Source organism: Pyrgilauda ruficollis, unplaced genomic scaffold (genome assembly GCF_017590135.1).
Source record: "Pyrgilauda ruficollis isolate IOZ18807 unplaced genomic scaffold, ASM1759013v1 scaffold36, whole genome shotgun sequence".
Classification (NCBI taxonomy): Eukaryota; Metazoa; Chordata; class Aves; order Passeriformes; family Passeridae; genus Pyrgilauda; species Pyrgilauda ruficollis.
Genome location: NW_024525045.1, coordinates 3275596 through 3301367, shown reverse-complemented (window position 1 = coordinate 3301367; position 25772 = coordinate 3275596). Strand labels below are relative to the sequence as shown.

At 39.2% G+C, this 25772-nt stretch overlaps 1 protein-coding gene across 12 annotated transcripts in view; it reads right to left on the bottom strand.

The window, feature by feature from the left end:
* Positions 1 to 25772, bottom strand: part of TRIP12 (thyroid hormone receptor interactor 12) — a 78109-nt gene that overhangs the window by 34353 nt on the left and 17984 nt on the right. For 8 of the 12 annotated variants that reach the window (XM_041475780.1, XM_041475778.1, XM_041475784.1 and 5 more), the window contains exons 2-4: positions 18140 to 18286; positions 9714 to 9839; positions 7965 to 8764 (exon numbers count right to left, since the gene is read on the bottom strand). In XM_041475780.1, coding sequence (XP_041331714.1) covers positions 7965 to 8764; positions 9714 to 9839; positions 18140 to 18237 — 1024 coding nt within the window. In that variant the 5' untranslated portion in view covers positions 18238 to 18286. Of the gene's footprint in view, positions 1 to 7964; positions 8765 to 9713; positions 9840 to 18139; positions 18287 to 25772 lie in introns of those variants that run through there. The other 4 variants (XM_041475787.1, XM_041475790.1, XM_041475785.1 and 1 more) reach the window with 3 other exon arrangements.

The following is a 25772-nucleotide window of genomic DNA, read 5'->3' as shown; positions in this document are numbered from 1 at the left end:
CACAAAACCGATAATTTAGGGTAAAAATCAAAAATTTTTATCGGGCCCAGTTTGACATTGCAGTGACTCCATCCACACACCTCCACAATAAATAAATATAATAGAAGAGAACATCATAACATTGAATTCAGACATATTACTAGAACAGATGTAAACCATTTTGAAAAGTAAGTTAGATCACTGCTCCCTCTTCTGGCAACAAAGCAGAAATAAAACACAGTTAAGCATGCAACGCATTTGAGTTCAGAAGTTACCAAACTAACTCCTAGCTCCTTAATCCTAAAACATTCCAGGAATGCAGAGTTGTGGTACTGAGGGATGAAATGATAACTATGCAGCCTCCGACTGGATATTTAACAGAAAAGGAAAAGTGATCTATAAAACTATTAATGATCTGGCCAATAGTGTGACCTTTCAAACACCACAGCGTATCTGACCCAGAAACACAATGCTGTGTGCAGTAAAGGTCCATGCAGATGAAGGTTAACCTGATATTCATGTATTTACCACAAACTTGGCTTAGCAACTCAAGAAATTTGGCAACCTTAAGAAAACAACAATGTTCTGTAATTAAAAGCCACCAAGCACTGAACTGAAGCAGGCCAGTCACTTGAATTTCCACACGGTCTGTACATATAGGACATATGCAACTTTTTTGAGTATTCAAAAAGTAGCGGCATTTTTACTACAAATGCTTTGAAACCAAAACTGTAAGTTGAAGTTAGCACTACACAATGACTCAAACCTTACTTACATACTGTATATGTAATACTGGGGGGGAGAACGGGACAGGTGTGACAGGAAAACAAAACTCATTTGAAATGGTTGCAGCAGGATCCCATGCCATAGTTACACTTCTCAAGTACTCAGAAGAACAATGATACATTAACATTTCCCTCATAACTCGTTGTATTTTACAGTAGAAAATGCATTCGTCAACTGGCACTAGGTATAGCACTGTACTACTCCACAAGTAAAACATGTTTGCCACACTGAGTTCAGAGATCCACTTTCTCATATATAACATATATGGAAAACTAGGTTATTCAGTACCTGTAACACTATGGTGAAATTCTAAGTGAAATGCACTTTTGCTTTACATTAGAAGAATAATCACCTTGATACAGTAGAGTTCACTGGGGAAAAAAGGCACATTTTTGTCCTTTATGTCAGCACATCATTTACTACTTCAAATCAGTGGGTAGCCATTTTCAAGTAGTCAAACCTACATTAGGTAACTACTTATTATCTTAGTAACAGGCTATTGATGAGACACCACACATCCACTGTAAGTGAAGGCTGACTTAGCTTGTATCAAAACAAGATTTCTTCTGGGCAAGAGGTTAACAAAGCAGCAGAGCCAGCTTAACAGCTTACTGCTGTTTAAAAGTATGGCCCATCCATCTCTTATTTTCCCCAAATCAATCCCAAGATGTATCAAGTACACACCTGACACATGCTTTCTTGTTTTAGTAGTATTCTGCCAGTTTGGTGAGCTGAGCATGCTAAAGGGTCAGATGAACACAGACACCATCAAGCAGTAGGGCAAAGATGCAATAAAATGGGTTGCCCTTTTCCATAAGTGGCATTAAATTAGCTGAGCCATCTTTTTAAACTGAACTTCTTCAGAGGGCTGTAGAGAACGTACAGTTACCCAGTTACTGCTTGGTGGGTGAGCTGCAGAATACATACACACCTTGAGCATCCAGAAACGCTGAGCACGTTTTCTCCTGCTGCTCAAGAATGTTCTACTTGTCAGAAGATCTTTCTACATTTTTCTTTTCCTAAGTCTTTACTTTGCTGTGTCTGAGCATCTACCAGGGTACAGCTGAGCTTTCACCTGCCCCTATTTATTTTAAAGGCTAAAAGAGAAAGCAAAGAAAGTCTTCTCACAGCATATTCCCTTCCTGCTGTTCAATGCCACTCTGCCCTTAAGAAGCCTTCTTAATCAACTTTAAGTCAATCTTACTCTTACCACCTGCATCTTCTGCAAATCCTTCGAGTCTTCCCAATACCATAACTTTAGGACTGCTAATCTCTTCAGACTGAGCCTTCCTCCTTTCACTCACATAGTCATTAAAATTTGGGATAGCCAGCACAGCCTCCAAATTGAAGGTTAGTCCTCTGTCTTTAGGAGTTGCAGGAGGCTGAAAGTGGCAAGTATTCACCAGTAAAGAGAGCACAACCAGTGTTCACGAAAATGAGATTAAAGATGCCCTGTGTATGCCTGATGGAGGAAAACACCAGTCACGCTGTCACAGATAGCAAGGGCTCTCAGGGGAATTGGTTTGATGTTCATCTCCAGAAGCTGTTTACTCAGCCCTATTTCTGTAATACATACAGCAATTGTCACAGACTCACAGGAAGGTTGGGCTGAAGCAACCTTCAGAGACCATTCAACCCCACTGTTACAGCAGGTAACGTCCAGGCACATTTTGAGTATCTCCAGAAAAGCAGACTCCACTGCCTCTCTGGGCAGCCTGTTCTACTGCTCTGCCACCCTCAAAGAGGTTTTTCACCTTATTCAGTGGAACTTCCTGTATTCAGTTTGTGTCCTCTGCTGTGTGTCCTGGTGCTGGGCATCATTGAAAAAAGAGTCCGGCTCCAATCTCTTGACAACCACCTCTAAAGTATTTGTATGCATTGGTAAGTCATCTTTTCTCCAGTCTCAACAGACAGAAATATCTCAGCCTTTCCTCACGAGAGATGCTGCAGTCCCCTCATTACCTTCATAGCCCTCCACTGGACCTTCTCAGTAGTTCCTTGTCTTCCTTGAAGTGGGGAGACCAGAACTGGACACAGCACTCCATGTGAGGCCTCACCAAGGCAGAGTAGAGGAGCAGGATCAACTTCATTGAGCTGTTAGAAGTGCTCTTCGTAATGCATCCCAGAACTTTGTTTGCCTTCTTAGCCACAAGAGCTCACTGCTTGCTCATGCACCGCCTGTTCTCACCAGAGACCCCAGGTCCTTCTCCCCAGAGCTGCTTTTCAGCAGGTCAGCTCTAACCTGCACTGACGTGTGACCCTGCACTTGCCTTTGAACTTCACTAGGTTCCTCTCCACCCAACTCTGCAGCTTCTCCAGGTTTGCTGAATGGCAGCTGAATGGCAGCACAGTCTCTGGTGTATCAGCCACACCTCTCACTTTTGTATCATCAGACTTGCTGAGGGTGCACTCTGCCCCCTTATCCAGGTCACTGATGAACCAGCAGAACAGGACTGAACCCAATATTGACTCACTGCCAGCTACAGGCCTCCAGCTGGACACTGCATTGCTGACCACAACCTCTGAACTCTGCCATTCAGTCAGTTCTCAACCTAGTCCATGGTCATTCACCTCACCCACACTTCCCAAGCCAGGAGGATGCTACAGGAGACAGAGTCAAAAGCCTTGCTGAAGTCAAGACAACATCCACTACCCTCCCTACATCTACTCAGACAGCAGACTATTAAACTAGTTAAGCATTATTTCCCCTCAGTGAATCCATGTTGACTACTATGATAACCTTCTTTTACTTCACATGCTTAGAGATGACAATGCAGGATAAGCTCTTCCATCATCTTTCCAGGGATAGAGGTGAGGCTGACCAGACTATAGTTCCCTGGCTCCTTTTCCTTGCCCCTTCTGAAGTGACACTGGCTTTCCCCAGGCCTCTCTGCTGTTCTCCATGACCTTTCAAAGAGGATGGAGAATGGCTCAGCAGTAACATCTGCCAGCTCCTTCAACACTTGTAGGTGCATCCCATCAGGGCCCATAGATTTGTGGGTGTCAAGTTTACCTAAATGATCTCTAATCCAAACCCTCAAAGAAAATCAGGTTTAAGCATCTTATATTCAGCATCTGCAAAAACTTCAGAAGTAAACTTCACAATTAAAGCAGAAGCACAGGTTTTCTTATGGCCGACATTTATTGCTTATGCCCTGACATCATCCTATTTTGCATGCAAAGCACTCATGTTTATGAGTCAGAAGGAAAATACATTCAAACAAGCTAAACCTGAAATAGCGCAGCTCAACAAATCAAACTAAAAAAATCTTAACTTCACATTTAAGTGTGTTTACTTGTCAGCATTTTTTAAGGAAGATTTTGTTGTGCAAAAGAAAAGTTCTGAATGCAGCTGTACTGCAATCCCTAATTAAGTCTGAATGTATTACCCAAGTCAAAACAAAGTTAGACAAACTTTCACAGTTCATAACCTAGAAAGCCCTTCATGTGCAGTTCAGAATGGCAATCAGGAGTGATTTACTTGCTAGGACTGGAATTTTAGTCTTCAGATTGGCTCCTTTGTGAGGCTGTTCCTCTCACTAGTTGAGATAGGGTAAAAAGAGCCCTAGCAGGGGAAGGCAAGACAGCCTCCTATCCTTGTAATATTCCATGATTACCCTCCCTCAGCACCAACCCAGACATCCCCAGCTCTTATTAAAGCCCCACACAGCCTGTCACCACAATTAAACAAAGTATCTCCAAGCTAGCCGTCTTACTGCCTCAATCCCAAACCCACAATTCCAAGGCTCTAACTACCATCACCCAAGACAGTACAGTACCCACAATCCCAAATAAACTGATTCAGAGCTATTTTCTGACTCTTTTCTCCCTCACCTCTGCCAAATCCCTCAAAGGCAGTTGCATACCATTCACACTCCATCTTTAGGTTCAATGTGGCTTTTCAGTGCGAAATCAATAACCTCCCTAACCCCCCAAATCTCCAAATATTAGGTAGAGACTTCCCAAGCAGGGACAGCTATCCTAAATTACCCTGCTCTTAGCACTGTCCCAGCCATTGTTGCTAGCATCTTCCTAATTAGGGGCCACAAGACAATACACAAAGGACAGCAAAGATTTCCCCAATAATGGAAACATAATTGAGCTTGATTTTATACTGTTACATAATCAGTAACATGACTCAATTTTCAACGTTTAAAAAGCCCCTCCAACAGATATGGCCTGAAAGGGACGTGAAAATAGTCAAGTCACAAGAACAAAATGAGAAACTTGCTTTCTTCCTCACTTCCCCCTTTCCTCTATGAAGAAATATTCAACTACTCAAATAGATGTGAAGAACTTTAGTGTAGCCTGTTTTTATTATTCCAACATGTTCTTTAGTTGCTATTCAGTGATGTCACTGCTCTGTTATGGAGTCTGCTGTGTAGAGCTTAACACTCTGGATTTAACACCTATTTAGCTATTCAGGAGGACTGGACAAGAAACCTCAGGGTATTCTCCTCATTCCCTTCAGCACGTGAAAAACTTTGCAAAGATGGCAACCATGTTTGTCCTCATTCTTCTCTTCAGTACAGTAAGTCAGATCAGCTGCTCTAATTTTTCATTCAAAGATCACAACCCCTAACAATGATTCTTGCACTCCTCGAACTGCATCATCTCCAGAAGGGAACAGCATTGCATTTATATAAACATGACTTACCAGATGGGGCTTTGGGAACCTGGTGTAGTGGAAGGTGGCCCAGCCTGTGGCAGGGGGTTTGGAATTAAAGATCCCTTTCAACCAAGCTATTCTATGATGTTATGCCAGCCTGAAGATTCCCCCCTTCTCCTCACACTTATTTTCCTTGAGCCACTTCCACCTATAATTTTCTTGACTTTATTGCAGTTGTTAGGTTTGCTTTTTTGTTTATCTCCCACTAATTCTATAAGCCCTATTACAGACTTCTCCAAACATGTTTCATAACATATACACCTATAAAAGCCAATCAAGTTTAAGCTTTTCGTTTCTACACAGAATTACGATGACTTCTAAGGATTTGTTTCCAGGTAGAAGGGCGTACACCTCCATTCCATCTAGATCACTCTTGGCCTTCCTGCTTTAGAAAACCCCAGTGTTAATATTTGTGTGAGATATCACTTTCTTCTGCTCCCTTCATCCTCTAAGGTTACTGTCTGCTATAGAAAACAAATTTGAACTTTACCCATTCTTTCTCAAAAACCTACCCTAGTGGTTTATTTTGGTCATATTTTCACAACACTTCTCAGCATTATGCAAAATGTGTATTTTGTTAAAATACTTCAAATTTTTCCAAATAATTCTTGAAGTGTATGTCACACACTCTCTCTTTTTCAAAAAGACTGAGCTAACAGTAATTAGTATTGATTCCAAGATCACCTCAACCTGTTGTCAGACAGCACTATTTGAAAGGCTAAGACTGTTTGAAAATATCATAGTTTAAGACTTCTGTTATAGGTTAGGCTCTTACAGTGATATTTGGTGATCAATGATATTTACTGGAGTATGTTTTGCTGCAATCTATGGTAAAGAGGCATTAGACATTTTAGACTTCCTAACATCACCTGTTAGTACTTTTCCCCTCCCTCAAATTGAAATGTCATCTATAGAAAATAACTTGGTTCTCCATCGCATGTAGAAACACCTCTCACCATGCTTGGTGGTGCCCCTCAGCAGTGACATTTTATACACACACACCTACAGTCCCCACCAACTTAGTTTTGTCACATATATTTGAGCATCTTCTAGCAAAAAAACCTTTAACTTTCAGGTCATAGAAGAGCTAAGTCATAGTATCTTTCTCAGTTCAGTCTTTGCAGTAACAGTTTAGATTCACATTCTCAATGCTGTTTTCTCAAGGTACACAAGACATACGCACACAACCCTTTACATTGTGCTATCCCACCCTTGCCCTTCTCACTCCTTCAGGAATTTTTGTAACTTATCACATTAATTACTCTCTGCCTTCATCTTCTTGTTCACTTGTTGGAGGTAAATTCTTTTTTCTTCCTGTTGCCTTTCCTTATTGCCTGTAGCCTGACTTATCTCAGAACTTGTTGGTCATTCCCTTTGGTCCCTGACTTCTACTCACTTCCTTCTCCTTCCATCCCAGGCAAATTCAGAGTTTTGATTCTGGAATTCATCACCTGGTAGCCTTGAATCAAAGAGCAGGTAGAAAAAAAAACACTTTGCTGTAAAGCAAATAACTCCTCTCTCCTCCCCAAATGCCATTCTTCCTCTGTTAGGTTAAGTCATTCCAGAATCAATACTCCAGAGTCATGCACATTAGCCAAAACACACCTGTAAATTTAACTGACCTATGCTGATTATACAGAAAGACAGCCAGTTGCTTTTGATTATTTCACCTACTTCCAGTATTAGTATTAACTATGGAGGTGTCCCCATTCGGACAAGCTACTTGTGATCATGCCTAAGTAAAGGAACAACAGTGAGCAAGCTTAGAAATCCAACCTCTTACATCAAGTTTTAGAGAATGTATGCAGTAAATAAACCATTCAGTACACAAAGACAGTAAAACACTTTTTTTAAAAAAATTGTTCAAGACAACAGAGCTACAAGCATATCTGCATACTAGCAAGCAGGTGCTCTATTTGGAAACAGCCTGCGTTTCTCAGTGATCATGTTCAGGAACTGTAGCTGCTATTCCAACTCAGCACCAGAGAGAAGCCATAATTTGTAAGAACAACTTAGAAGATAAACTGACTAATAACCCCAGCACTATGGTACACCAGGCTTACCAGATTACAGTTCTTAAAAGTCAGATTCTCACCATAAGGAAGAAGCAGGGAAGTAAGTCTCAAAGAAGATACCACATATGATCTATTTGTTTTCCAGCATTTATCATTCCCACTTCCGAACAGAAGACTTAAGAAAATGAGGGGGAATAAACATCTGACAAAAGGAATATAATCAAGAGCGCTTTATAACATATATGCCCCTATCACAACACCCAATTATTTTGCATGTGTTGTATTTTTAAAATTGGTTTGTTAGACACAGAAGCAACTTAAATTCACAGAACACTGACTGAACTTAAATTGTCTGCTTTAGCTGTCAATAATTTCAGTCACAGCTTTACAAAGCAGAACATACTAAAAGTTGATTTTTCTAGGAAGATCACAAGCAGCTTGAAAAAATAGAAGTATTTGTTTAAAATACTTGATTTTAAAACATGTGTTTATTCTTCCAGAAAAGAATTACTTACTTGCTAGCTTAGCCTGTAGTCCTGAAGGTCCAGGTTTTGATGTCTCCGACTTGGAAGAGCCTGGTAGAGACAGTTTTGTTTTAGGGAGACTGACTTTTGGGCTAAATCGAGCAGCCCAGTCAAACTTTGAAGAGCCACCTGTTTTACTTGGTTCTTTGTCCCTGCTACTCCTTCTTGGACTGGGGCTGGATGCAGAACGGGAACGTCTAGCCTTACTCTGGTCCTTTCCCTGTTTCACTCTGGCACCCTGAGGAACAGTAGAAGAAGCAGAGGCAACAGCAGAAGAGGAGGAGGAGGTGGAAGCTGAAGAAGAAGAATCAGTGATGGTGCTACACCCAGCTTTGGCTGAGGTCACCGATTTTGAAGCCAGCTTGGAGACTTTTGCTGACTTTTCTTCAGTGCCAGTTGATTCAACTGATGACCCACTCTCTATACAAGACAGATTCTCTGTCCTTTTCCTTTTCTGACTTCGGGAGCTACCAGCAGCTCCACCCTTTCTGGTGTGAGCCTTGCTTGTTGATGGCAATTGTGTAGACTTGGGCTGCTCTTGGTCTGAGTGTCTTCTCTTAGATTTAGTATGTGGCTTGCTAGTTTCTGAGGAAGGTTCAGTGTGTTCAAGTGCTTTGGGTTTTTTAGCAGAGCTAGGAGAATTGGTCCTCCTGTAATCTGGACTAGCACTGCGTTTAACTCCTCGAGAATTGTCTTTCTTAGGCACTTGCCCCGTTTTTTGCTTTTCTGAAGTATTGATTCTCTCTGGATCTTCTTGTTGTGGTATTAAAACAGCAGATGAACTACAGCCTCTGTAGAAGTAAGCAGGAACAGCATTAGAGTTGAACTCAAGAAGCCTCACAGTTTGTAAGAATTTTGCATGATAAAAGTCATCATAGTAAAGGATACTGCATGTAAGAAACACTGTTCAATTTACACTGAAGCAAACAAACAAAAATCCCCACATGCTTGGATGCGAACAGTCACATTGCACATATCTGCTAGCATGAAACCTAAGTAGATTGCAAAATAAAAGCACAATGCACCACTTTTTTAAAAAAGGAAATTTAACTTGAATAGATTTTTTTTATATCTATGTCAAACTGATTAAAACCAAACAAAAAAATCAAGCCATAAAGTTATTAACTGAATGTTTGAGAATGTAAGTTCCACAAGAGAATAAGGAGTGTTCAGTAATGCATAACTAGTCATAACTGGATTCTAGTTCAAGAAAGGCTCTTGAGGAAAGAATAGTTTCTCACCAATCTTTAAATTGATGTAGTGAATCACATACAAAACTGGCAAAATTCTCTTCTATGTAATAGAAAACTGTTCCAGTGTGTATACAGCAGAAGCATATGAAGAGCAGACAAGCAATACCAAGATTACCCTGAACACAGGCCTGCTTTAGATTACTGCACATTTCAATTCACATTGGACATTGCTCTAAACTCCTTGGGCAATCTTCCCCCAACATGAAGCAGAAAAAGGGGAGAAAGACCTTGCAAGTACTCCAGGACTAGTTATGCAGAAATCATTTCCTCCCCATCACTGATGGAATGCTCTTAGTAGGTGAATTAGAAAAAGAAAAAAACCAAACAGAACTGGAAATACTGAAATATATCCAGTGAATGCAATACCTAGATTAGTTAAATATCCATTAGTCATATGTTTTATTAGAACTCTGTGTAGCTCAATAATTATACAAGTTTTTCAAGTGCAGATAACACTGGTAAACACATGAATACGAAGCACAATTACCTTTTAGAAAAGTGTCCCTTGGACTGCTCAGAAGTAGTATTAGACTGCACTTTGGGTGTCTTTGAAATAGATTTTCTACTCTCAGGAGGGCTATGTGCCTTATGCTTTGCCTGCCCTAAATGTGACCTGTCAGCAGAAAGTCAAAACAGAAAGCTATCAGGATTCCAAGATACAGATACAGACCTGTAGGTGGAATATTGTTTATTTTTGTAGCATTTACACATATTAATTTACAGCTACCAATTTTGTCCATATCAGCTCCTAGTATTAAAGCAGCATTTCAAAAGAACCACCTCATGCAGTTACAAATCACTACCAGTGTAACTGTTTTGCAAAGCACACAATTTAGTCATTTTAAATGAATAAAACATCATCTCACATCTGAGTTTCGCAGATAAGTTCAGATCTTTTTAGTGTGCAAGATTACTGAATTATTCACTTAATCATTAACCTAGCAGAGTACAGCACAAGACTAGAGCATCTGTCAAAGATCTCTTCTCAAAAATAGATGTATACTCATCTACCTCCAGATCCCAAGCATTAAGTCTTTATACAGTTATGATTATTTACATCTTTACTCTTCAGTTAAAAAAAAAAGAAAGAAAAAAAAAACCCACAACAAAAAACAAGGGCTCAGAATGGAACTGACTGCATTTCTACTTGGTAGGAAAGCTCAACCATACCAGTTCTTTTCTGGCTGCAAGATCTACCAGTTAAAAGGATTGAGAACTGTTTGGTAACCACTGAAGTAAGAGGAATGAAGAAATGCACACCACCAATGAAGGCAGTCAAGTGAGACAGGAAACTTGTGATGTCAGAGACCAGAACGAGTTTCACATAGATAAGCTGTAAGAGGTCTTCTAAGCAGCTTTCAGCTGCATGAAAAAAGTGGTTTATTGTATGAGTTCTGACTGAAGGACAAAGATAATCTTATACACCATGGATAAAATTTAAGTTCATATATTCCACATTTACTTTGAAACCCACTCAGAATTATCATCTGCAAGACTCAAAAGAGAATGCTCATCAGCATTTAAAACAGGACAGTATAAATAATTTCTAAGGCAAGAGACACCTCACTTGCACTTCCCTGGATAAAATGCAGCTGTTTTTGACTCAGCTGGCACCAGGAAAACCCTACTGCACATATCCTACCGATACAGAAGGCCCAAGAACCAGTGCCCAAGATCTTTGAAAAATCTCGAACTAGTCTAGTATTAATGCTGAAAGAAGCAATGTTTCAAAGTTAAAGAACTGCTGTTTACATGGTCATATGCTATTAACCCAGGCCTAGACAGCTTTTGAGCTGAGCTCTGCAAACATCCACGGAGGATGGGGAATAATGTAGACTTCCAATTCCAGCCCATGACCCCAAACATCACAAAGTTTAGCCCAAGAGACTAAGTGAAAGTGGTAAGAGTTCCACAAGCTTTAAAATGAACATCTTCCAAGGAAATGCCACAAGTGTAGTAGTAAAGGCAGAGCTAAGTATTCTACTGACCAGAAAGCTTCCCCATTCTCTTCAGGATTTCGACACAAACTTGAATTTCAGTGGAAAACAAGTACCATGTTCAACCATCCAGATGATAACCAAATGCTAATTCACTTAGAGTCAAAACAGTAAAACTTCAGTAATATGACTTTTTCTTGATAACTTTCCTCCTTCTGCTTTCTGCTGAATTATTCTCATTTAGGCAGTTACTCAGATGAATGCACATAGACAGTACATATTCAACATTTTCTGTGCCCAATCTAAGAGTGTGACAGTCTGAAAAGATTAAATTAACAGCATCTTCTCCAGACTCTAGTAATTAATTTTTATTTATCATACTATAAGAAATATTGTTTATTATCAAAAGCAAGTGAAATAAAACTGTTAGATCTTGAGATCACAATAGCAAACTCCATCAAGGTAAACTTGGGAATGTTTCACCTAATCTTGAGTATTTGGATTTTCCTTTTCCCAACAAAATATTAAGGCGTGAAATTTAATTTTCCCCATGAAATGTTTTTATTATGGGAGTAACAGACATTATTACATAATTTGCACTTGGCAGGAATTTCGAGTTTTATGTAAGCTAAACTGATCAGGGTTCATTTATTCTGAAGTATATTTTAAAAGATTACTTTCCTCTAAAGATTTTTGTTTTGCTTTAGATATTCACACAACATAATAAATGAAAAACTTTTCAACTAAAATACTGCTAAAACAATAGAAGCAAAACATGCACTGAAGAGTTTCCACTTGCTTCTGGCTCCTCCCCTTTCACGGTTAAACCCTTCTGATTCTTAAAAGTTTTACAAACACACTTTCATACTAATGTCCAATTTGTGAGGACTATTAAATCTAAAGCCATATCCTAGAGATCATCAATACATGCAGAGTATTAGCATTTGCTTTGCTTTCTTTATTCTTCAAGCTATCAGTACAAATAGCCTTTCTGAGCAGAAAGGTTACGTCACAAATGGGGAGTCACCACTGAGTTTTTTTAGGTTTTATTTTAAAACACCTACTGTGCTCTCACGTCTCACTGCAAGTTTAATCATTCACCTTGCATGAATTACAAAGAGAAGGCCCCAATACAATAGCAACTGTGCATGCAGCAGCATGTCAGTCACCAGGATCATGACATGAACTCTTCTCTCAGGTTTATACAAGACAACTAAGAATTTGATTACAGGATTAAGGTAAAAACTTCAACCGTACATCAACAAGTATTATCATCCCAATTTATATTTAAGTTGTCAGCTTACTTAAGGTCTCCTTAAAAAAATTAACTCACATACAAAGGTAGTTAGAATAGTCTGTAAAGCTCAGAACAAGCAATGCTTGCAGAGCAATCAAGTGCTATAAAATATATATGCACAACTAGAAGGCTGATTTTAAGATTGTAAGCTACATGTATTTTGGTCTGTAAACCAAGGCTTTTCACTTGTAACTTACAATTACAAGTTCTACAGTCTTTTTCATTAATGTACCATTCATTAAGAACTGCCATTCCAGCAAGAAGTGTTTTGAGAGACTAAGCTCCTCATTAATGACAAAATAGCATGAGCTAAGTATTTATGAGCTTGCATTCTTCCATTTCCACTCTCAGGGGCACCTCCAGAAAGACTGGGCTCCTGCGGCACCTTCAAGCTGTGTTTTGTAGGGTTTTTTTGTTTTGCTTTCCTCCCCAAAATTAAAGACAGTTTCATAAACAACTCCAAGACTTCATTCAACTGGGCAAAGCTGTCTGCTGATGCAGATTTTAGTTCACAAGCAGACACTCAAGTTTAGAATAACACAAATATACAAAAGTTGACAAGATAACCACCATTTAGCTTGCTGTGTTATATAAACAATATGGTGGAAAATGCCAGCTCTGAGCAAAACAATAATAAAGAACGAACTAGAACCTGTTCTCAGAGTTACTCTGTGCATATTAAAAAAACCTTTTGAAGTTAGTTAATAAACAAAGTGTTTATGTCCCACAGCAGCTGAAAGTAAGCTATTAAATGCTTCCAAACAAAGTCTGCAGAAACTATTCTTTTATTTGCCAAAAATGAGATTAAGAAAAAGGCAACAGCACAGATGAAAAAAGCTGTGGAAAAACACCTACTTTCTCTCCTCAGAAATACACTAAATGTCTTCCCCACCAACTCAAACATCATATTTAGTTTGTTACAGGTCTCACATAAGTTCTTACCAGTTAACCTATCACCAAATCCTGTTTAGAACAAAAGCAATGTAACTGACAAAAGCACTCTTTCTGCTTATACCCAAGTCCCACACACAGCCAACAAGGATCTCATCTATCATTTAGCCTTCCATTCCAAATACACAAGAACATGTATATATTTTATTCCAAAACATTAAACTTTGCTTATAAAGTATCCTACTTCCATGTAGAACAACAGCATAGCAGTTATTTATGTCAAAGTGATATACTACTTCAATACTAATATTCCTAAAAATTACTTAAGACTAATAATATGCAAAAAGATAACCACCACTGTCATTTAAAGCCACTAATGAAAAAAATTAATTTTTGCAGCACTGGTAAAGAAAGTTCTAGTACATGGGACCACTCCCATTACTCTATACCAATACAGTGAAACACTGCTCATAACTGAAAGGAACAATCAACTGCTCCATGTCCAGAAAAGATCTTACTGTGTGCCTCACAATACCACTTCCAGATTGCTCCCATTCAAAGTAAATCCTATGGCATCACTGGGAACTAAGCCAGGAGGGCACAATTCTTCAACACAGATGGTAACAATGTCAATATACAGTTATGAAAATGACAGTAAGTACCTTCCACCCCCCTCCTCCTACCACTATGAAAAAAAGCTTCATTAACACATTTGCTTCAGTTTACTGCTGCAAAGGGAAACTATAGCATCATTATTGCTTCCTTAAAAACCTACAAAAGTCACTCTTCACTAGAGAGTGCTCCAAGAGACACTTCAGACAGGGTTCATGCTGTACCATTCTAAAGGTGCAATCATAGCAGTAATTCTGAATTCAGAGGTAAACACTAAATACTTTTCAAAACCAGTAAGAACTATAATATCCACAAGAGCTAAAATTCATCCAAAGCACAGTTATTGCAACATAACTACTGACAACAGAAAGTCAAGATTCACATTAGTCCAACCCTTTTTCAAATACAGACCCCTTTTGTCCTTTAGAGAAAAAGCACACATCACTCTTACAGCACAAATTGCAAATAAACAGCATCTGTCTTTCTACACCTCCTTGAGCCTAGTATCATTGCTTGTACCTTTAAAGAATGCATCTTAAAATCAAACTCTAAAAGCTCCTATCAAGTTACTACGCTGAGAGTGAATTGCTGGTAAAATTCCAGCAGAAAACCATTACAGGCATCCCCTTCTCATTGTGACTCAAGTATTGACGTTATGGGGACATCAAACAAGTCCAGTCTAGAGGAAGAGGGGTTTGCATTGTTACTTCCAGGTTAAGCCAGTCCGTCAATACTCAGTGTAACAGGAGGGAGATTCTGCATTTAGAACAGACAAGACAGAAGTTTGGAATTTCCAAGGTCTTCATACAAGTGAAGGTAGCAGCTCAGCAAGTTAAATTGGCATAGTTTTAACAAAAGACTTTTGAGCTGTAGAAGTGTCAAAGATTATAGAAAGACATACATTAGCACTTCAGCTTGGCAGCACTATCATTCTCCTGACTCCCTCTTTTTTAACACCTTTATCAACTAAAGTCTCTTGCATTCAGTCCAGCCAGAGCATAAAAGAGATAGAGGCAATTCTAATGCTATTACAAGGCCATCTGGCCATACCACACACTTACCTTGGATTACTGGCCTTCACACCCAAGTCTGAAATTATGAGTGACAAACTGCATAAACTCTCCAAGCTTTCGCCACTTAATTTGTATTTTGAAAATGCACACACCTCAGCCACAAAAAAAGCTTTAAGAAAAAAGCTGTTGCATTTCCAGCACTGAAAAAGCTATTTATACAAAGCAGAAATGCAATCAAGTACACAAGTTCAGACAGTATCGAAACCTGTCCTTGCTCGAAGGGTTATGATTGCATATCTATGACCAAAGTGAAGTAACCTCTAACACTTTAGAAGGTGTGGCCCTTAAGTCTGCTTACAAACTTTGTGGCTAATTTTAGGCATGAAGCAACAATCCTCTACAGAGTCACATTACTGTCTAATTCCATCTTTTTTATTGGGAAGGGGGGGAACTGGGAGTTTTCAATGTTTGTGTATTGGTTTGTTGTTTATTGGAGGAGGGCAAGAAATACGTGGATAAGTGGCTGAACAAAATCTCACACTGTCTGTACAACAACATCAATAAGTAGTATGGATCAACAAAAGAAAATCTATAAAGCAAGACAGTTGCATTAAGGATCAGTGTCCACCATCTCTGCATTTCAATCATTTCTACTTCAAAGCATACCATATTACAACCACAAGTGACCAGCTTACACAAACTGCTCTCACAGAACACAACTTTCAGCTCAGTTTCATCCAAAAAGATTCCAGTTCAAGTGCTCCAAGACCATTCCACATTAGCCAAAACACAGCAGTGAGGATGACTGATTGGCTTCAAAAGAACATTCCCAGTTCCAACCGAAATACTAAAATAGATAAATCCCAAGTTCAGTTATTTGCACAACGTGAGCATATTACTAGTCTTTCCACAGTTTGTTTATTCTATTTAAGTGATTTTACAGCTGAAACTGAAGAGTTTCATTTTACTGATGACAAATGCAAAAAAAGACTGAAAATAAATTGTCTCAGGCATCCCAAAAACCCCCATAATGCAAGAAAAGGTGTATTGTTTTTTGCTGTGTTTGTTTGGGGTTTTATTGGGTTTTTTTAATATAGCAGCAAAAGCAGTGTTTATCACTGGAGTACAGCAAGGCATAACAAGCACAACAAGCTGTGAACTCGAGACTCTCCTGCATAATGCTCAGCAGCAAAACTGAAACATACTATACCACTGCATGCTAGATACATGGGAGAGTGAGGTTTGTGTCCAAAAACAGGCACCACCTAAAAACTTATCTGAGAACCTGTCTCTTTCCATGTCTTCCACAAATTTTGTAAGGACCTGACAGACCAATCTTACATTGGTCCTTGTACAATAGCCATTTCTGCCCAGCACCTTATTAAAAAGGAGATGCTGATGACAGTAAAAGAAGAAAATTCATTTTAAATTTTCTATTAACCACCATGCTTTAACCAGGAAGTTTATAGGCTCTGCCAGCTCAAAATGCTTGCTCAGAAATGCAAAGGCAGGGGAGGTCCTGTTCTAAAGAGACCCAGATTCAAAGAGGACTGCAAGCTTCTTCCATCCTGCTCACTTTAGCAAGGAGCTCTCATTCTGATAAAGGTCTAACATAGTTTAAAAGTGCAGTACACTCTTGTTCATGGAAGCCTGGCACAGATTTGGTGAGGGATGGAAGAGGTTCTGTCATTTCAGACAAGTGAATCTTCAATCAATGTACGACAGCATAACAGATCACAATGCACCAAAACAATGGATGAGTGACTTCCTCAAAAGAAAACAGTGCTACCCTTAAAATGCTTCAGTTTATCTGACTCACTCACTGTGGAGCTTCTCCCTGGCATTCTACTGTAAAATCTGAACTACCAGTAGATATCTGAAGAAGAATCCCCCATCTCATCTCCAAATAACTTGCCTCCAATCCTTTATTCTAGGGAGAAATTTATTCACTCCAGGTCAAGTTCTGTGTAAAAGGAAAGAGTTGGTAGGGCAATACCTAATTTAAACATCCACTGAGATGCAGAGACAACACAGAATGGGCAGAAGGGAACGGAGGGCTCACTATGCCTCTGTTAAAAGAGCTATTCTCCAAAACCAATTCTAGCTTACAAAATAATCAGCTACATAAGGCAGCAACTTCCCCTTCCTTGTGTAACATTATTTGAGGGGAGAAGCCTTGTCTTTATCATCTGCTCTTTCACTTGTACAGTAGACTAGTTTAGAGAAAGTGAAGCTGCATTTTTCAGATTCAATTCTCCCCAAAGTTCCTTAGAAGTTGGCTTTCTTCACCCATTCAACAGTTGTTCAACTTGATCTTACTTAGACTTGATACTAGTAAGAAATAAACCTCATCTTCATTAAACTTTCCAGTTCCTTCATAGTAAAAAGCTTTTGTGTCACTGAGCTGTAATATATTAACACCCATCCCAAAAAAAATATCAAGCCCAAGGTACACATATTCAACAACTCACCAGTAATGTATCTGAGGGAGTAGAATAGACAGATTTGCCTACCATCACACTATAACCTCTCTTCATTAGACTGATCCTTTAACAAAGTTGAAGACACACTTATATCCATACAGGATTCACTCACAGCAGTAACAGTACAGTCATCCATGGAACAGTTTTAAGGATCTTTATTCTGCACTGCAGAGGCAACCACTTACAGAGCAAATACAATCTGGTCCACTTGCTCACTGCATCAAGCATATTAAATGATGACAAACCTTTCTTTTCCTGAATTATTCACAGCATCTGCACAGGATTTATATGCAGTGCAAAGGTAATAGAGTACCAGTTATTCAGTCTTGTCAAAGAGGAACATTTTCCCAAATTCCCAGTAACAGACTCTCCCTGTCATTCCCCTCCCATATTTTTAATATCAGCAAGAAAGACACAGAAAGAATTTGTTGCTACGTGTGATTTATGGAAAACAGCTTTTTCCCCCTATAGCTAGATCTACTACTGCTATTGCAGCTGAACATGTATGGTAGTGAGCTATCCATAGGCTTATCCCATACAGTAACAGTACAGGTAGCATTTCAGGGGCAGAAAGATTTTATGCAAGTTTCAGTGCTTGGATTGCAGGTGGAAAACATTATTCTCTAAATCACATGCATTTCACTGTTACACATCTGAACACTCATAGATAGCAGTCATACCTTCCTCCTACTGCGTCGTCTTGTGGCTGGGCCCCGGCAGTGTTCCTCTGTGAACGTCGCAGTGACCCCCCTGGATTGTTACTAGGCCGGTTGGACATTGGCACCTCTCTCCTGAAGGGACATACCCTTTCTAGACACTATCATTCACTGAAAGACAAGAGAGGAAGAGCCATAAGATATGTGGCATGAAGACTCACTGCCACACCTCCAGAGACAAATGTAAAATGCTATCGTTTCAGCAAAAACCAAAGACAAACTTTCAGACAATTTTTAGTTAAAAGACACATGGGCAAGGTTCTTCTCAAGACATTTAGAAACTTAATACAGAGCAACCAGGTTTTGGTATATATAGCATAATGAACTAAATGGCCTTTAAAGATCCCTTCCAACCCAAACTACAAACTCCTCTATGATTTTGTGATGACATGTTTTCTTTCTAGCAGGCTTCTCTAATTATAAGGAGACAGGACAAATGCAATTTAGGAGAATCTGTGTTTATCAACACTAAGGAAAAACTCAGTGCTTCATAGACAGCAACAGTATTCAAGTATTTTAACTTTCACTGTAGGAGATTACAAAGCCCATTTCAGGAATAAGAAGCAGCATTCACAACATAACTACAGTGCTTTCCAAACAGCTTCTTTCTCTAGTCAGATTTATGCAACTTTCATTTGCATAAAGCAAGATATATAGTCATTCAGGAAAAAAAATCTAGCTTTATAATCAGGAAATTCTCCTCAAGAGAGCTAAATTAAAGGGAAAGGCATTTGAGACAGAAGGATTAATGAGTGCATACAATTATTTTTTTAAAATTATCTATGATGGCTTTCTATTACTACTGTTGATATTGCTTTTTGACTGTTAGAGGTCTACAAATATTATTTTGGTAGTTATTTATTAAAGACTACCATAACCCCCAAGCCACAGTCCTCCAAAACAGATATATTTCAAGAACAAGCTTCGGTTAATTTCTCAGTGAAGAGAGGTGACTTCTGTATCCTGTGCTAAATTGGTATTTCCATGTAGAACATAGCAACAGGATCACAACCAGCAAATCCAGTTTTACTGTTTCTAATTTTGTGGAATCTGGTATAAAAAAGGTATTTGCAGGTGAAAATAAAGAAGCGATAAGAAGGAAAGTAACCCAAGTTTAAGAATTCAGTAGTATATACACTGATTTGGTATCCAGAGCACAGTAAGCAAGGAGTCTGTCATGAAAAGGTTTAAAACACTGCAGCTTCAGATTCAAATTCAAATGCCTCCAAAGAAATAATTTAAGACCTGGAATTGTCAGTAAAAACAGTGAATAACTGAACATAATTGTCTATTCTTCTGAAAAGGGCTCAGAGAAGTGAACAAAGGTGACAAGAGGGGAAGGGGGGACAAAGAAAGAATCCTAATCAATGAAGATTTACTGTAGACCATAATAAACCTGGCATATAAACTCACATTATGCAAACCATTGCCTCACATATGATGCTACAAGGAACACGTATATCATCCATACACCTGTGCAGCACAGGAAATTATTGATCAGGATTTTGTTAGCTCAGATTCAGTCTTGCTACACTGTAATAATACAACCTAATATTGACAGGTCACACTTAGCATGCCAGAAATACTTTAAATAGTTCCAGGAATTGAGTAAGAATACAAGTTAGGCAAAAGAATTACTCTCCATCCTAATCCCTACATCACAGGAGCTAAAAGCATCTTTTCAATGTTTTTCATATTCTTTCTACTAAGAAGTCCAATATAGCAGCAAACCACAAACACAAAGTAGAATTAATTAACTAATCACTTTTAACTTCACTTGTTTTGGTTGGGGTTTGTTTTTACCTTATGCTTAGGGATTTGAAACAATATAAGTAAAGCACAAAACACACAATCCCACAAAATACACTTGTTTGATGAACCTCTTAGATAGAAGTCGTGATGACTAAGTTGAGAAAGCTATAAACACTACTACTCAAAAGGTGACCTTTCCCTCTTCAGAATTTTTCCTCTTATTCAAACTCCTTAATCAAAGCCAATATTCCCACTAACAGAAAGTTTTAAAGCTTTTCAGTAACACGTAACACCATCTATCTACAACTTCTTACACTTCAGAGCACAAAAAGATTTACATCAAAACAGAAAAAGTTTGCAACTGCTGGAAATCCTGCCAGCTTGCTGGTGTAGCTAGACCAGTCAGGTTCGTAAGCTGTAGCATTCTCTTCAGAACAGCAGTGCAAGAAGCAAAGCCTAGCATTAACCAGGCTGAAAGCTGAGCAAGGGCTCAGCACCTAAGAGGTCCAGCTGAAGTAATTCACAGGCACTGTCAAACACACACAAAAAAAAAAAAAAAAAAAAAAAACACCAAAACTTCTCTAGTATCAGAAATGAGGCACATTTTGTGCATTTTCTAAAAGGAGGGAGTAGTATCCTCCTCTGCATGAAGGTCAGCTGGCACTCAAACTGTACTAATGTCAAGCTTTCAGTCATACCACAAAATGGTTGCCACAGAACTACTGTCTCACCTTGTACCGATTAAAACATGCATTCCAGCAGGTTTCACTCCCTAAGGAGCAGTGCCCACCTAGACCTCTGCTAGGTTAGCCAAGCACTTTCCCACCTAGGGCGAGAACCTGGGCTTCTCCACACACCACCACAAGAGTCAGCTGAAGAAAACATCACACAGGCAATCCTGGCCCTCCCTAGAGAAACTAGTTTAACACTGATCTGCCTGGCTGTGCTGGTTTTGTCTCCGACAAACCCGAATTTAAAGCAGCTGGTACAGGGCTGTGTTTTGGATTTCTGTTGAACACAGCATTGATAATAGAGCATAGTGTTGAGAATACAGATGTTTTAGTTATTGGTGAAAAGTGCTTAGACAGAACCAAGGCCTTTTTTGCTTTTTGTCCTGTCAGTCATGCTGGTGAGGAGGCCTGAGGTGCCTGAGAGGTTGGGATGAGACCCAGCGAGGAGAGGTGACCCAAACTGACCAGAGATATTCCAGACCACATGACTTCATGCTATATCAATTGGGAAGTATATCAATTGGGAAGGAGAAGGAAGGGGAGGACATTTAAAGTGATGGTGTTTGTCTCTCCTGGAAAAAGCTGAACACCTGCCCAACGATGGGAAGCAGTCAATTCTTTGGCTTGCTTTGCTTGTATTCATGGCTTTTGCTTTTCTGATTAGACTCTTTACTTCAAGCCACAAGTTTTCCAGTTTTTACCCTTCCAATTCCCTTTCCCATCCCACTGGCAGGGGAGTGAGCAAGCAGCTGCCTGGTGCTTGGTTGCTGCCTGGGATTAAACCATGACAAAGGGTTTAACCAGACACTTTAAGTACTCTGTGCATAGAAGTTATGTAGCGCAACATGCTGTCATACACACAGTATTTTCAGCTGTGTAGAAGAATGAAATGACAACTGTTTGATCCTGTAAGGCATCTGTCAAGTCCAGATGATGTGCAGTTATGTTCTATATTGACACCTCTCGATTTAACTGCATTTCTTATTGTGTACTTGTTACCATACGACTCCCAGTTTGCTTTTAAATATAATGCAGCTTCGTGACTCAGCTGTGACCTTTAACATCAAAATGCTAACTTAAGTCTCACTGCAAGCCACACAATACCATGTGCCCAGTTAGTCCAGCAATGAAGAGACATTTTCACAACTGTGCCTTCAACATTCTAAAACAGAAGAGCCCAGAGGTTCCTAAATCTCAGCTGTTCTCATTCAGACTTGTCACTCTCTCTGAGCTCACTCCAAGCACTTGGCTTTTTTTTTCCCATCGTCAGACACCTACATTGAAAAAAAAAGTACAACTCAGCAGAGACCAGACAAATGCACCAGTGCAGTCCTGCCAGATTTTAAAATCATTCCCTCAACTACACATTCTTGCTCACACCCACAATAACAAAAAGCTACAACCCTCCATCAGACCTCCATGCTTCCACAATAGACAATGCTATTTTGGAATTCTTAAGCTCAGGTCCCCTTCTAGCATAGTTATCTGCACACAAGCCTTTTTAGTTAATGTTTCATAACTCCATATTCCTAGCTATGATGAGGCCAAAGCATGGATGGACCTGCAGAGGTTCTCATTATCAGCAGACTCCTTAGAATGAGGATGAATTCCAAAGGCCAGCATTTCATATAAACCCACAACATATCTTTTGAAGCTATGTAACAATACTGCTATCTAGTGCTTATTATGCTGCATAGTATTTTTGAGTTTCAGCAAACACTATTTGATTACTATTTGAAGTCATCTTTGTTATTGCACAGGAAAGTAGCTAGAATTCATTTCTGTAGACCTAACATATCCATCGCAAACACTGTAGCCAATCTATGGTCAACATATGGTTTGGAGAGGTTGTACAGAAACACAAGACAAAAATCACCTGTCACCTTGCAGTGAAACCTTTACCTTTCTTCTTGTGGAAAAGTCAACAGGAAACAACATGTTTCCATATTTTTTAAGCAAACTGGGAAAACAAAGAACTAAAGAACAAGCCTTTGCTCAGCATCCAAATCACTCCCTGCAGGACACCAAGAGCTAATGTAACCACCCTGACATAGGCTACGGAGAGAAAAAGACAATGAGTGAACTGAAGAACTCCAACACGCTCTGGCTAGGGCCAACTACAGGGTAACATGGCAAATCAGTGACAATACCCGTAAAAAATGAACTGAACTCTTCCACAAAGGCCTTCTTAATCTACTTGCATAAGCTCTGAAACTTGTTTGGGGTGTTTGTTCAGTTTGGATTTGTTCTGTCATTTTGGGTGGTAGTTTTGTTTTGGTCTTGGGTTTGAAGCTCCTTGCAAAAATCTTGGTAATGCAAGAGTTTTTTTCACTCTTGCACATTCCTGAATATTTCAGGATATGCCTAGCACCTCTGCCTGTAATCCCTCATTATAATACTTGTTACCTACTAGGAGTTGAGCTAAGTACACTGGTCATCACCCTTCCTCTCTCACAGTTTAGCCAAAAAAACCTGGCGCCTTATTTCATGTTGCTGCAGCAATCCTCAAAATTATACAGACTTACTGCCCTGAAGTCAGTATTAGGCAAAAGGAGGGGAGGAAGAAGGAAAAGACAGGAGGATGTTTATATACCTTGCAAGTTCAGAACATTTTCTTCCAGCAAGTTGCGCATCTTGCCAGCCAGAATCCAGAGTTCAGCATACATATCAGAAAATATTAAGCCTAAGACTTCAGATTTATATTACTTTACTTCAATGTAGACATTAATTTACATGATCAGCTGTTTCTGTGATAAATCTTGTCACTTGAGATAGAAATAACACTCTAAATATATAAGCATACAACACATTTAAGAGCTCAGACTTTAATTGTGACTAAACTGAAGAAATTACTGCCTACGGTTTAGTAAATGCTGAATTGTTTCAGATTTACATAATATTCAACCGATCTCAGCTGCACCTCATTTTTGCTCACTGTTCACAAGGTTCTCCTGATTTACCTGCAGACATACACACCTCTTTACTTGCCTTACAAGCAAGCACTTGCAAGTACTCAATTACTACTTTTACTTCAGCAGCTGACTTAAATTAAGATGACTTTTTAGTCCAAGCAGTTGCTTTAAACTCTGTCTTCTGTAGCTGTTTTTGACACAATATTCTCCCTTCCTATACTTTGGAATTCAAGAGTTATCCACTCAGTTCCTTTTCTACTGAGAGAATAATTTTCCAAATTGCCAACAAAAAAGAGAAAAACTTCAGTAAAATATTCTTCCTAGATTAATTTACAGTGGAAGAATTCTTTTTAATTCAGCTTCTCTGGAATCACTAGAGTGATTTCACCATAAAGAAAAAAAGTAAAATAAATCAGTCAAGGAACAGGAGTTATTCCCTGTTCCACTGACTCTACAACAAACAGTCATCAGAAAATTAAGGCAAACTTCAGGCCTTGCTACATTAGGAAGTCAGCTTTCCCCTTCCCAGACTTTCAAGAGGTCAGCCCTTGCCTACCCTTCTAGCCAAGAGAGTGGCAGTGCTGAAGGCCACCTTGATAGAACAGCAAAATGAGTGGCTAAGAGCCTGAAAGGATGTAACCACTACATAGGTTTCCAGACTGCATTTATGCATATATGTCTAATGACATAGTCTCTGTATGAAAGAGGAAGGAAGAAGAGAAAAAGTCTACATTTGTAATCTCTTACTGCTAAATGGCAGTTCAAATACTCATTATCTGCAACCAGAAGATTTACAAGTTCCCGTTACAGTTACAGGAAGTAAGAACCCTGAAAACACCTCTGAAAAGAAGCACAGCACTACTTGCTAGAGGAATGCCCAGGCTGTCAGGATTATGTGATCCAAAAGGTCATCCATGCCATGACCCCAAGCAAGCAAAGCAGCACATTTACCTACTGACTTCTGTCTACTGTCCTTCTGCAAGGACTGGAAGATATGAGATAAATACATGTATCACATATTTCAGAGGTGATAAGAGCCGTTCTGTGACAATGACTGAGCTGCAGAAGCTGAATAGTCTCCCCTGCTTCAAGCAGGTCAATTGAATTTGAAGTCTGAGAGTGCAGAGACCTTTCCTTGAACCTGGTATGGGAAAGGAAAATTCAAGACTTCTTCAGGGACCTGTAAGAAATGCAAAAACTTGTTCCATTAAGATTACAAAGAACTGACAACCATCAAAACAATGGACTGGCCTTTATGCCACAGCCTGAACATCAGTAAATCCTTCTGGGCAGTGGAGAAGTCAAACTGAATCAGCAAATGGGGTACTACTCAAAATTACTGAGAAGTACAGGTACCACTGGCAAACAACAGTACAACCAGCTTATCAGCTGATGAACCAAGAGAAACCTATGGATGGAGGGGAGGGTCACAAGTTAGCTAAAAAAACTTAAATATTAAGCACCTGCAGAAGTCAGACAGCAGAACATTCCCACTCATCTGAATAGCTTAAAGGAACAAAAAACCTAAACCTTGTACAGGGTACAAGCACAAGCTCAGGTATATCAGGTGTGGTTGTACAACTGGTGTTCCCAGTTCATAGTACACAGGAATCCTGAGCTTCACTTCATTACTGTACTTGTGCGCTGAGAAATTAAAACCAGGTCTAAATCTTAACTGAACTCTTGCAAGGTGGTTGAGAGGGCTACCTAACATTAAGACAGTAAAAGCCTTCACTCCTATAGTTCTTTATTTCCTCTGAAAAAACAAACTGCAGTCTGAGGAGAAAAATTAAGAAAGTAGCATGGAACAAATATAATGGTCTCTTGAGGGCATCCCTCTTCAGTTCTGCCACAATACTGCTTTCTATCTCTTGTGTTCATCAAGGACTGAAACATTACAATTTGTGTCACTCTTTGGACTGCACTTTGGTTCCCAAACCAACACACACATCAGTCAGATCTTTGATCCTCATCCAAAGGAGAAACTAGGAAAAATAGAAAGCATTTATTTTTTCTCCTGCGTCTCTGTAGTTTTACATTATGTATTGAAAGTGCTGTCAACAGCTACTATTTCTCATGTTTTTGAGTGCACAAATAATAGAGTTAACTATAAAAATAATCTCCTAAAACATTTACTCACTATTTCGTTCAAAGAATTTGCCCTTGTAAAAAAATTAAAATATTAGTTGTTCTTCTGCAAAT